General features: G+C 36.7%; 1 protein-coding gene across 1 annotated transcript; it reads right to left on the reverse strand.

The window, feature by feature from the left end:
- Positions 1-11,163: 11,163 nt before the first annotated feature.
- Positions 11,164-12,464, reverse strand: LOC108666873 (coiled-coil domain-containing protein 86). Its single transcript, XM_018153812.2, has 3 exons — positions 12,041-12,464; positions 11,663-11,870; positions 11,164-11,280 (listed from the first exon to the last, which is right to left on the reverse strand). Exons 1-3 carry the CDS (start codon positions 12,385-12,387, stop codon positions 11,179-11,181), a joined length of 657 nt encoding a protein of 218 aa, XP_018009301.1. The 5' UTR covers positions 12,388-12,464; the 3' UTR covers positions 11,164-11,178.
- Positions 12,465-12,666: the final 202 nt, after the last annotated feature.

The raw sequence follows: 12,666 nt of genomic DNA on the forward strand, positions 1-12,666 counted from the left end.
TCGGGATTGTGGATGTAAACGTTTCGTTTTTATCAAAATTGCCCACTAATAAAATGAACTTCATTTTCTATTCATAAATACATAAGAGATGAATCACTAGTGGACGCGTTAATTTTTTCTATGTAATTGTGTAACTTGATGACTTTAGTTCAGGCAGTAAATTCAGCTGTCAACGGCTGCTATCTTACTGATGTATATTTTTCAAACGAAAGTTAATATAATTACGTACGTTCATGTTTCACCTTGCAGCATCTGCAAATTCTCTTCGAACTGGATAAATAAATACATCTAACTTAGGAGATTTAATTTTATTTACTCTGTTATTAATAAGTAGGAATTTTAAATCGATATTAAATGTTTTTACAGAGCGCATTTGCTAGGTGAACTTATTCGGTCATTAAACCACATAGTTGTTACTTCAAGTTGATATTGATCATTTACGTATTGATGATTTGATCACTTGTAACGTGCCCTCGAAGTTCGATCCGAACGAGACGCCACGACAATCTCTTCGTGGAATAATAATAATAATAATATACGTGAATATTTACTTATCAAATGTGAATGTTACCATGGTGAGTCAATGCAGTCGACAAGGTCGTGGTCGTTGACCTGGTACACCGAGAAGTTGGCCCTCCAAATAATCTGAGGCGCTGTCTGCATCAGCAGTTCTGACTGTCGCACATCTCTGGCTCGTCTGGTGAGCTCTTGAGAATACTTGACTGCAAAATGACTGATGCAATCTACCCCCAACCCAATTAAAATCATCAACCAATAGCCTGATTAATCGACTAATGACTTAATTCATCTCATCCTGTCATTTTTCTATTCCATTCCTTTTCAGCGCATTTTCTCATTTATGGAAAAAATGCACTATTGTGCTTGCCATGTCCGTCTGTCCGTCCGTCCGTCCGTCCGTCTGTCTTCACGTTTTCGTCGACGAGAAAATGCGCTCTCTGTCACTCACTGCAGTGAGTACTGAGTTATATTTTTGCGACTTTTTGGCCATTCTCTCAGTTTCCTCGTGACACATCACACATACAGGGTCAACAACCTCGATTTCTTGCATATCAAACGTCATTTCAGTTTTTTACTTACGTTATACAGACCCAAGCTCTAACGCATTTTTCGAAACTGTAATTTCTTCTTCAAGGCACGTTTTTATTATATATTTAGTTTGGCAATCATCTCCTCATCAAATCTTAATTGACACAACAACGCCGAAGCATTAATGTAATGAACTGAAATATTTCCGGTCAAGGGATCGTTCTTAACTCGAAAATTGTTCTAATTTCTTGAAGTGATATGGTTAGCTTCCCAAAAGTGATAGAGGAATATACTACTCATAGACTCATAGTCCCAGAGTGCTTTACTTGTTAATTGTTAGCGCTGGGATCCGAACACATGAATGAGGTGCTTTTTAATGAAAAATCCCATCAGTTAATGTACCATGATTACTTATATCAATAGTACAATTATGACTAATATCAATAATACAGTGATTGTTAATAATAATAGTACCATGATTGCTACTATCAATAATACAATAAATACTAATATCAATAGTACAATGATGACTAACATCGAAAAAACAATAATTACTAATATCAATACCTAGTACAATGATTGCTCAAATCGAATGGACAATAATTGCTGAGATCAACACTGCAATGGTAAACATTGAAGCACACGAACGGCAATTTACGAAACAATTCCCATGAGTTATTATGGAAATTACTTTTTTTAACACAAATTGTCAAATGGAAATAACCAGGCTCTGAATTCAGCGTTTACGTCAATACCAATACTATGCTCCCCATTTTTTACTGATTTATTATTCTGAATTTACTTTAATGAAGAAATGAAGGGAAATCTCCATGTTAACGAATTCGTTGATGCAGAATCAGTTCTTCAATCTAAGATTCTACTTTGAATACTAAAAATTCATCAGATGCACCTAAATACCTGCCAAAAACTTTTTAAATTTTAACTATGAATTCACATCAACATTTCATGAGCCACCATTCAAAAGGTAACGTCTTATTTGTTTTTATATTACAAACCAATATTGATAACTGCAACCTCAACGCTGGATTTAATCAGTAAATTCTTTTGCGATTTTGTTGTGACTGAAATTTTCCTGAATTTCTTTTATATTTTAAATGTTCATTGACGGTATATCTTCATTTGCGAGGCACAATAACAAAATCAAAAAGGTGTTTTCTCTCGAAATTAAGATCTGTTCTTCTTAAACTAGACAATGAAAAAAAACAATTAGTGATCATCTACACATTTTATTTAGTTATAACTTTAATTTTCATGGAATGTACGCTCAGGATATGTTTACTCCTTCTTTCACAAATATAATTGAGTGGAGATGTATAAGGATAAACAGCATAATTTTGACCGATCCTTGTTTCGCCTTTCTGTAGTGTCATGCAACAGGATATAGTCTCATCATGTCCGTGTTTCACTTCGCTGTAGCTATGCTGTAGACTGGTCTACATAGTATCCGTGTTTCACTTCGCTGTAGCTATGCTGAAGACTGGTCTACATAGTGTGCGTGTTCCACTTCGCTGTAGCTATGCTGAAGACATAGTCTACATAGTGTGCGTGTTTCACTTCGCTGTAGCCATGCTGAAGACATAGTCTACATAGTGTCCATGTTTCACTTCNACAAGTGTCATTTGTTTCTATGCGTTATAAGAAGCATGAGATTCGTTCGTAAGTTTGCCCCCTGCTTTCGTGAAGTCGAGAGGCAAGTCAAGTGGAGCCAAGGTTTACAGAAGTCATGTAGCAGGAGTGCCTGGTTATATCTAAGCAGCGTATCTAACTCCGTGATAGCGCTCCTTGTCTAAAGATGTTGACTGTAATTTTCAATCTGTTTGTCGAGGATTGTTCGTCATCACGAAGACAATCTTAGAAGTGGTGCAAGCGTATAATGGTTATTCCCCATTCTTAGGTCTGAATTATCTTCATTTACTGTATAAGTCATCGAGGCAAAAATTGTTCCTTGTAATTTCACTTAGAATTTAAATTAATTAATTCAGCGTGATATTGATATAAAGAATTAATTGAAAACATCATATTACTGATGATAATGGCTCGCTTGGTGACACGTAATGTAAGACTGAAACTGTTCAATAAACTTTTTATACGGCTAATTAAACGGGAATCCTGAGTCACTTAAAATCGGACTTGCTAACGTAGGATATTCTCATATTAATTATACTTCATGTACCTACGCTGCTAAAAATTTAATTGATGAGATCATTATGAAGTTTAATCGATTCAAATGGAGAAATAATGAGCCGGTTGGTTAGAAAACTTGATTGTTTGAGTATGAATCATGTGAACTAATTTATATCATTGTTCACACTCCTGTGAGGATCGACAGCCATTATTCGGTGATTATCTTGACTTTTTTCGTCTTGGAACTAATTTCTTTTATTTGTTCCTAAACAAACAGTCGCCATATCAATTATTACAATACGTCTGTTTGAAGTATGTACTAGTGAGCAATACCGTCGTGCTAATTTCAGTCCGGTCGATCCAGAAACTCTTCTCTTGTTAAGATGCGAAGAAATTGATGTTCTGCGAGACGTGAATATATCATAAAATTGTACGAGAGGTCAGTAATCGTTGCCAGCTATTGATGAAACTAACGAGTTTTCTGACTCTTTGTATAGGGTTGTCTTACGAAATCCGGGATGCGATTGAAATAAGCGTCTTTTTTACAACTANTTGATGAAACTAACGAGTTTTCTGACTCTTTGTATAGGGTTGTCTTACGAAATCCGGGATGCGATTGAAATAAGCGTCTTTTTTACAACTAAAGTCAAGATGTGATCGTATGCAACGAATTAAGTTGACTTGACTAAAATAGATGTACAAAAAGGCACATAATACGTGACCCAACGCCTGCAGGGATGACGGATGTTAAAGTACATTCATATATTTCCGAACTTCTCTGACGCTGAGCTTGAATTAACGCATTTATTATTCAAATGATTGTTCATATGATGCAGAAGCGCAAATGCTCATCCTTCTACCCAAGTGCCATTGTGATACGAGAATGCTATCAGCCATCCTCGATCAGGCTCAACAGGATATGAACGATAAATGTACTTTTTTCTGGGCGAGAAATTAACTAAAAATCCAGCAAAAAATACATTATGGAAATATATATATATAAAAATTAATAGTTTCTGGTATATTCATTCTAAATAGGATCGGGAGAATAATGTTCACCCAACTTTTGCGCTCCGTGTGATTATCGCTTGTATCTGCGCGCCGTGTTAACTTTTCACGTTTGGGTGCGGTGTACAGGTGAGCAAGGGAGAGGGGGCTACGAGGGGATTTTAGAAGTACTAGTTCTGAAATATTCTGCAGGCATGACTTGATGCAAAATCTTTCTATTTATCTTAAATTACTTGATCTGATTTCCTTCTGCGTGCAATTACTCGTTGGACCTTCGCTCTGCCTCTTGACACTGGAACCCTAGCTGGTATCAGTTGGTACTTGGTCCACCGTGGCTTGTAATTTGTTGATAGTGTACGCTTGTCAAGAATGAAATTTTTTTCTACAATATCTTCATGACCTGAGTCAGAAGTTACAAGTCTTTTGACAGTCCAGGCATATATTTGAGTCATTTTGAGCCTTTCAATGACTTTAAGGCTGGTATTGAAAACCGCAAGGCTTTGAACAGGCTCGGCTCTCGCCTTGTGGAGAATTTGTTCGTGGCGGTGCTATGTGTCTTCGATTTTTTTTTTTACTCATTTGTTTGATTTAGATTTAGCCTGAGCTTGGATTATCTTCTCAAAAAGCGAAGTTGTGATTGTTCATACGATATAAAAGTAATTGTAATGAATCTTTATCTGATAAATTATTATAAATTAACAATAATATCGGATGGCTGGAATCAAAATGACTATATTGGGAAGATGAAAAAATTGATTTAGAATTTGATAAGAACATAGTCACAACAGGCTCCATATTGAGTATTATTGGGTACAATGGCCTTCAGCGATACTCTTTCTTAGGCATAATGGTAATGTTTAAAATGGTAATTTAATATCATTTTATACTGGCGCATCGTTCGATTTGTCAAGGTAAAAGCAAAGGACCGGCTTAAGATCCTGCCGCAGTAGCGAAGTCCACGAGTGCCCGGAAGGCTGAGGCGCTCAAGAGTTGGTGAGTGATAAGCTCGTGAACTTCATGCGCAGGGGAGGCATTCCTCGTGGACTTTGAACTGCTTTTCTTTGTGCTTCAAGCTTTCATTTCCCGAATTTTATTGTTGTTTTCTGGCAGCTTATCGTTACGCGCTGCTACTGCTTTTTGGAAGTTAACATTTGTTCTAGCACTCACTTCCTTTCTCAACTCTTTACTGAGAAAGAAACTAAAAAAATCTTTACCTATCCATCTTTTTGTATCAAAAAGTATCAAATAATTTGTCATTTCTAATTTGTTATTGGTTCATTAGATGTGTTCTTGCATAGTTTTCTAGTCATATTGAAACGCAAGCGAATAAATCCTTTTAAACTGCTTGGAGTGATGGGACTTTTACGCGTGCCTATAGATGCAGAAGCGACGAAGCTGTTGTTCAACGCTGTTGCGCGCCCAAAGCTAGAGTTCGGTAACGCCGTGTGGTAACCGATAATTGAAAAGAACAACAATTTAGCCGAGAGAGTTCAAATACGTGTAACAATGATAATTTCAGGCTTAAAGGGGAAGTCTTATGAATAAATATGAAAAATTATGATGCTTTCAAGTTTCTGTCATCGACGTCTGCGTGGTCACAGAAGGATTAATAAAATTTCAAACATGAACCAACACCAGGGGCCACGGCTATACATTTAAAAAAATGCGTTGCAACTTAAAAAATGCGTTGTTGCACACAACAACATTTCTTCTGACTTCGAGTCACCGACATGTGGAGCACCCTCCCTGATAATATTGTTGACGGTCCGAGTACGAAGGCGTTCAGGAATAAACTCGAGTTACTAGACAATGTTATGCGAAAGCATATGTTCAGTCTTGCAATGCCTACAGAACTAGTAAAAGTCCAGTGATGATGCAAAACCTACGTCAGTTAAAAAGATCCAAAAGACCAGTTTCTAGATCTGCGAACGAGTTACAAAAAGAACAAGAATCGGCTACAGGCCTAAACAGGCCTATTTCTCCAACGCTGAAGATATTGTGATATGATATTATAGTTTCTGTCGTTTTTGCGATTACATTCCATAAATATTTCGTTGTATATGAGTATCCAAAAAGTGTCACATACCTGTTTAATAAAGACGTCGATGAATCGAAAAATACGTTTATTGAATAAAACGATTGATTTAACCATATTTCTATCATTAATTTAATACAGAAATTCGTTTATATTTCCTTGTGCTTCATGCCTAAATAGTTGGGTATTAAAAGAGATAGGGAAAATGGATGCATCGCATCATAAACATTCCATAACTGCAAGAAGAAGTCGTGAAATGCTTCAATTCACAATTTATTGAACTTTCGAACACTCTTTGAATACACGCTGTGCACTGAGCTGTTTTAATTTTATCATCTTTATATATAATTCAGTGTCGAAATGTGATTTAAGGATGCTCTTCTTAACTGATTTAAAAATATGCTGAGAAGAAATAGAAATGGATATGATATCACTAATCACTAATGATAAGCTATTTCTTCATTACTGAACTCTTGTTATTCTCATAACGAAGGCAAACATTGTAACCGGACAATTGGAACAATTATTCCCAATTTTTTCTTTTTCTGTTGCTGTTCGGGCGAGCTGTTGCCCCAACCTCGTCCCAATGTCCCATGTCTCTCATCGCCGCACCTGCGCCCCGGTAATTACTCAGAAAAATAGATGTGCCATATTGTCAAAATGTTGATACATTCTCTAAAAGTAGCCCTGATACGCCCTCTTGCAGGGCCTAACTGCATCAGGATGACAACTAGAAGGGCGAAATGGGCATCGCAATTTGGACAGTCTCGATCATTTCAGTAATTACTCAGAAAAATAGATGTGCCATATTGTCAAAATGTTGATACATTCTCTAAAAGGAGCCCTGATACGCCCTCTTGCAGGGCCTAACTGCGTCAGGATGAGATCTAGAAGGGCGAAATGGGCATCGCAATTTGGACAGTCTCGATCATTTCTCCCACTGAGCTGAGTGCGTGGTGCGACTTTACCTCGACCACCAATCGGCGAGCACCGAATACAATTATTGTTTTACTAACTGCGATGTAAGTAAAGTTTATTAAAATAACTAGGGAAAGTATTCAATTGAGAAAAATTTATTTATGCGATTTAGGAATTTTCGTTGATGAACGGGAAACGGATTGTAATATTCACTTCTTTTAATCTGTAGGATCTATAAAGTTGTAACGCCTACAAGCTCTTTAGCGTTTTCATATTAAATATTTATTTATTTGCAACCCATAAACTCTCTCACTTGAGAGATAACCCTCCGAAAGTTATTTCAAATTGGGGGAATATTTTGTGCTATGGTGGAAGTTACGGAAATCAATGATTCAAATAGTTGAGTAGTTAGTTGTAGATTTTTCATTGATGCGTTATTTTGATGAAGCAATTTAATCATTAAATCAACAGTTGTTTATTCTGTGAATCATCAAATGGAATTTCATCTGAAAATAGCTCGTATTAAACTAAAAAATTACTGATAGAATACAAGGTCGACTTTGTCGATGGGTTGGAACCCGTTTTAACCCATTTTAATAAGCAGAGTGATCAATGAAATGTAAATTGGCAAATCAAATTAATGGTTCGTAGAGCTTACGCGGCTGCGTTACGGTGAAAGATTTGCGATACTAAGGTGTAAAATTGGATAATTACAGCCAAATCTCATTGAGCCATATTTTCAAAGTCGCAGTGAATTTCGTACGTAAAATTTCGTTTTTAGCTATCTATTGAAGCTGTACACTGTTTCGTTTCAACAAAGTAAGGAAAACGCAATCGACTCATGGAAGGGTATGTTAATCGACCGTCTTGATATAAATCAACCTACATGCCTCGTCATAGTTTTATAGACAGGTCTTGACTTATATAATTCCGCCTACAGTTATGGACATAATTCCACCAACTGGTGTCGACATTTTTCCACCTACTGGTCTTGACAATATTTCACCAACAGGTCTTGACACAATTTCACCAAGAGGTCTTGACACAATTTCACCAAGAGGTCTCGTCACAATTTCACCAAGAGGTCTTGACACAATTTCACCAAGAGGTCTTGTCACAATTTCATCAACAGATTGCGACACAATTTCACCAACAGGTCTTGACACAATTTCATCAACAGATTGCGACACAATTTTACCAACAGGTCTCGACACAATTTCACCAACAGGTCTTGACACAATTTCACCAACAGGTCTCGACACAATTTCACCAACAGGTCTCGATATAATTTCACCAACAGGTCACGACACAATATCAACAACAGGTCTCGACACAATTTCACCAACAAGTATCGACACAATTTTACCAATAGGTCTCGACTCAATTTTATCAACAGGTCTTAACATTATTCCATCTACAGGTCTCGACACAACTTCACCAACAGGTCTCATATAATTTCACCAACAGGTCTCGATATAATTTCACCAACAGGTTTCGGCACAATTTCACCAACAGATCTTAACATTTTTCCACCAATAGTTATTGAAATAATTAGACATGCTTGTCAGCGCTGTTCGTGACCTCTCGCGCAACCCATATCTTTCTGCACCCTAGAGTCAAGAGTGTTGATGGGTATATGATAAGGAATGCTCTCTAAATGATTACGCTACCTCAAGCTTAATTGTATGCCCTACAAGAAGAAGTTTTCCTCTGTAAAATAAGAACTGAACTCACAGCCATGTCAAAGATACTTAGTCATCTAGTTTAATTACCGTAAACGATTTAATTTTCATTGGTCCACTTTTTTAGTTAATATGAGTTTGCTGCGTACTTATTTTGATCGCTTGTTGGTGTAATTGCTGAGGATAATAAAGTAAATGCGTACAATTCTGAAGAATTTTAAAGCTCTTACAGTTCCAATGACTGAATTAAAGTATTGCCTTATTGATATCTCGCTATCAGTTGTGGTGTGAACTTTAAATATTGGTTGTAGGTCGATTTGATATTCATTTCATCAGTTTCCGTGAGCAAATGAAAGATAACATGGATAAGAAAAAAGTAAATTCAGAACTAACTTATTCCTAATTCTTCGCCGTTGATGCGTAATCATTTATGACAAGTTTTAAGCCATGCACTCTTGCGTCATCCTCCCCATACGCTTCTCTTCAGACATCTGACCAACGCAAATCAATACGCCGAGGCCATAAATTTGAACTATGGTTAAAACAACATTATTCCGTTGGCCACATTTTGTCCATGTAAGAAATGAAGAGAATGAAGTAGGTTATAATTGACAGTAAACTTTTCTGGTCGCTATCAAGGAACCGTCCTCGCTGAAGTTAAGAAATTCTGTTGACATTTCCCACCATTTCTCCCTATTTACATACTTCTGCCGATCTCAGGGCTAGCGCGAGCAGCCATTTAACAACTTTAATTCGAATTATATTTGTTCTCCTTTTCTGTAACTGTTCAACTTAAGTGCTTTCGAGATACTAAAGCAAACGACCGATTAGAATGCATCTGTCGAAATAATGCAAAATACTTAATTTTGAGCTCGACAGCTGCTCGCTAACACGACCACTTGCTAATTCAACCACGTAAATTCATGGCCGTGGGACAAGAGTCCTGTCATACTTACAGCGCTAATTGTAATTATTTACATAGCGAATAGGTCACAATAAAAACTCTATAATGAGCGAAAAATTACTTTTAGGCTGTGTTATTCTATAAATAAAATTGAGCCATGTTCGATTAGTAGTGTGGAGTTTCTAGAAGGTTGGCGGTGTTTCAACGGTTTTTAGCCTATACAGGGTGATTCACGGAAACTTCCTGATCTGAAAATTAAGAGTTCTTTCCAATACAAATTCAATTGAAAAAAGACATTGCCCGCATTTTAGTATCACTTAGTTCTAAAGATGACATCGGACAATGGACGGCCCATTGCATTAAGTTAGCCCATTTGTGAAGTTCCTCTCAACTTGCTGAAGCATAGGCCTTCGTAAGTAATGACCTCATCTTTAGCGGTGATCTTCTTTGGCCGGCCCGATCCCACAATTAGGCTCCGTGTGATTTTTTGGTGGAATTTTCTTAAATCAATTGTTTACAATGACTGTCCAAGGACCCTACCTCGTTTGAAGAACAACATACGCCAAGCCATCGCAAGTCGCAACATACCCCTCAATATGCTTAAGCGAGTTGAACGGAACTCCAAAAATCGAATAACTGAATGCACTAACAATGGGGCCGTCATTTGTTCGATGTCATCTTTAAAACTAAGTAATACAAAAATTCAGCTAATGCCTTTTGCAATAAAACTTACATTGTGATGGTAACTTTACTGGTCCTTTTTTATTGATCGTTAAAATCAGGAAATTTCTGTGAATTACCCTGTTTATTCAACGCTCCGCAGTTCGAAAGACTCCACTGTTTCATCATAATTATAATTTCGACGTCGCAACAGCAGGAGTGAGAATTGGAACCTCGGACTCTACTTCAGAGATAAGGCGTCAGAGATTAGAGGTTGATCGAGATATGGAGTCAAGCACCGGGCATCTTGACAGCGCACTGTGTACTCTTGTCGTTTGATCAACCCTGTTTTCCGTCAACTCCATTACACAATAAGCAGCAGCTAATCAAAGTATATGAATAAAATTCATTATGATGATAACATTCCATTATAATTTTCTGTTAAGCTGTTGATAATAGTAAATCTCTTAAAATTAACAGCTCGGATTACTAATGCCTCAGAAAATAGGAGTAAATAAGTCTTCACGACGGTAGCTACCGTTCTAAGCTCTCACGTTTTACCCTAAATGGAAATGGATGACAATGATATTCAAATAGCATTTCTTTCTCGGGTACAAGTAAATCCCGTTTCCAGCATTTATTCAAATACTCGCATGACATCGATCATGTTTTGATCAGCCGAGTCAAGCCAAAGATGGATCCCTCAAAAAATTTTATGGCATTGCATTAAGTCCCATTAAATTAGGAGACAATGAAAGACGAACTCAAGCGACTGAAATTTAGTTCTGAATATTCTGAGGTTTGATCAAACTCAGGTCCCTCGTCTCGATAGATTTTCGTTGATTTCTCTTCATATTCTTGATTGTGTGAGGATTTCTGATCTGCGAGGAACACGGAGAAATATTTAGTTTTTCTCATTTCCACGAAGGATAGAAATGTAATGAAATAATAAAGTTCATACATAGTGTGGAAAAATACCATGCTTCAGTTTAAAAGCGTAGAAAATAAGGTATACATATTAATAATGTAAAAATTGATTAATAAAACGCGAATTAAAAATTACATAGAACCCTCAGTGTTGTAAAAATAATTCTACATTTATATATCATTTGAAATTTAATTCATCATTAAACTGGTTGGAGAGAGAATAAATTTCACCAGTTTAGCATCAGGCCATAACAAAAATTATAACAGAAACCTTACGAAAAGTTGAACAAACTACTTTCAACATCCCTGCTCAAAATACAATACAAAACCACTTACAATTTGCAATTTCTCCGACTTGAGCTGATTTTCAAGGGTCCTGATCTGGTTGATCTTCCTCTTCTCTCTCTTCTTCTCCCTCTCGGCCTCCTTCTCAGCCATGGCGTTGCGCTTGTGTTCCAGCAAGAACTTCTTCTCCGCCCTCTGTGCCTGGATGAGAGCCAAGTTCCTGGATATCTTCAGGTCGTTGTTCTTGATGCTGGAAAACCTGTATACGAGGCATTCATAAGTGTTAGTCATTTCAGTTCACAGTACATGTGCACATAATGTAATAAACTAAATTTGGCATTTTGGTAAATCTTACAATATCTTCAACTTCATTATTGAAACACAGGCATGGGTGAAGAAATAAATACATGAACTGTATAAGAAACTCACTTTTTTCTTTCATTATCTTTCCACCATTTGCCCGACAGGGGAACACCTTGTTTGAATGATTTCTTCTCGGCAATTTTGCGTTTTCGAGCTTCTTTTTTGTCTTCAATTTTAGCTTGAAGAGGAGCATCCTTCTTCTGTTTACTTTTATTTCTTTTATTATTTTTCTTCTTGTTTGATTTATGAGGAGAGCTGGACGAAGTCTTGCTTGCCATGTTACTTACCTCCAACTGAGATACTTTGGTGGGGTCTGATATAATATTGTCTGGTTGTGGCTCTACATTGCCCGTATCGAGTGTTTGAGATGTCTCTGTCATCTCGACATCAGCTGTATCTTTATCAACAACCATTATGACTATGAAACCTAATCAAACTGAAACATAACAAAAATACAATCTTAAAATGCAGGCAGTTTACAATAATTATCTGGTCATGATAACTTCAATAAACAATTAATTCAGCGATTGTCAAGTGGCATTACAATATTGAGACTGCAACAGCTCACACCAATAATATAATTTGAGTATCTTGACAGAAAATGGTATTTTAAGAAAATTGGTTAAATGATAAACTATTTTACTTTAAAGATCAACTGTTAAGAACCACTCCAATTCTAGTAATGCTTGAGC

This window comes from Hyalella azteca, unplaced genomic scaffold (genome assembly GCF_000764305.2).
Source record: "Hyalella azteca isolate HAZT.00-mixed unplaced genomic scaffold, Hazt_2.0.2 contig6532, whole genome shotgun sequence".
Classification (NCBI taxonomy): domain Eukaryota; kingdom Metazoa; phylum Arthropoda; class Malacostraca; order Amphipoda; family Hyalellidae; genus Hyalella; species Hyalella azteca.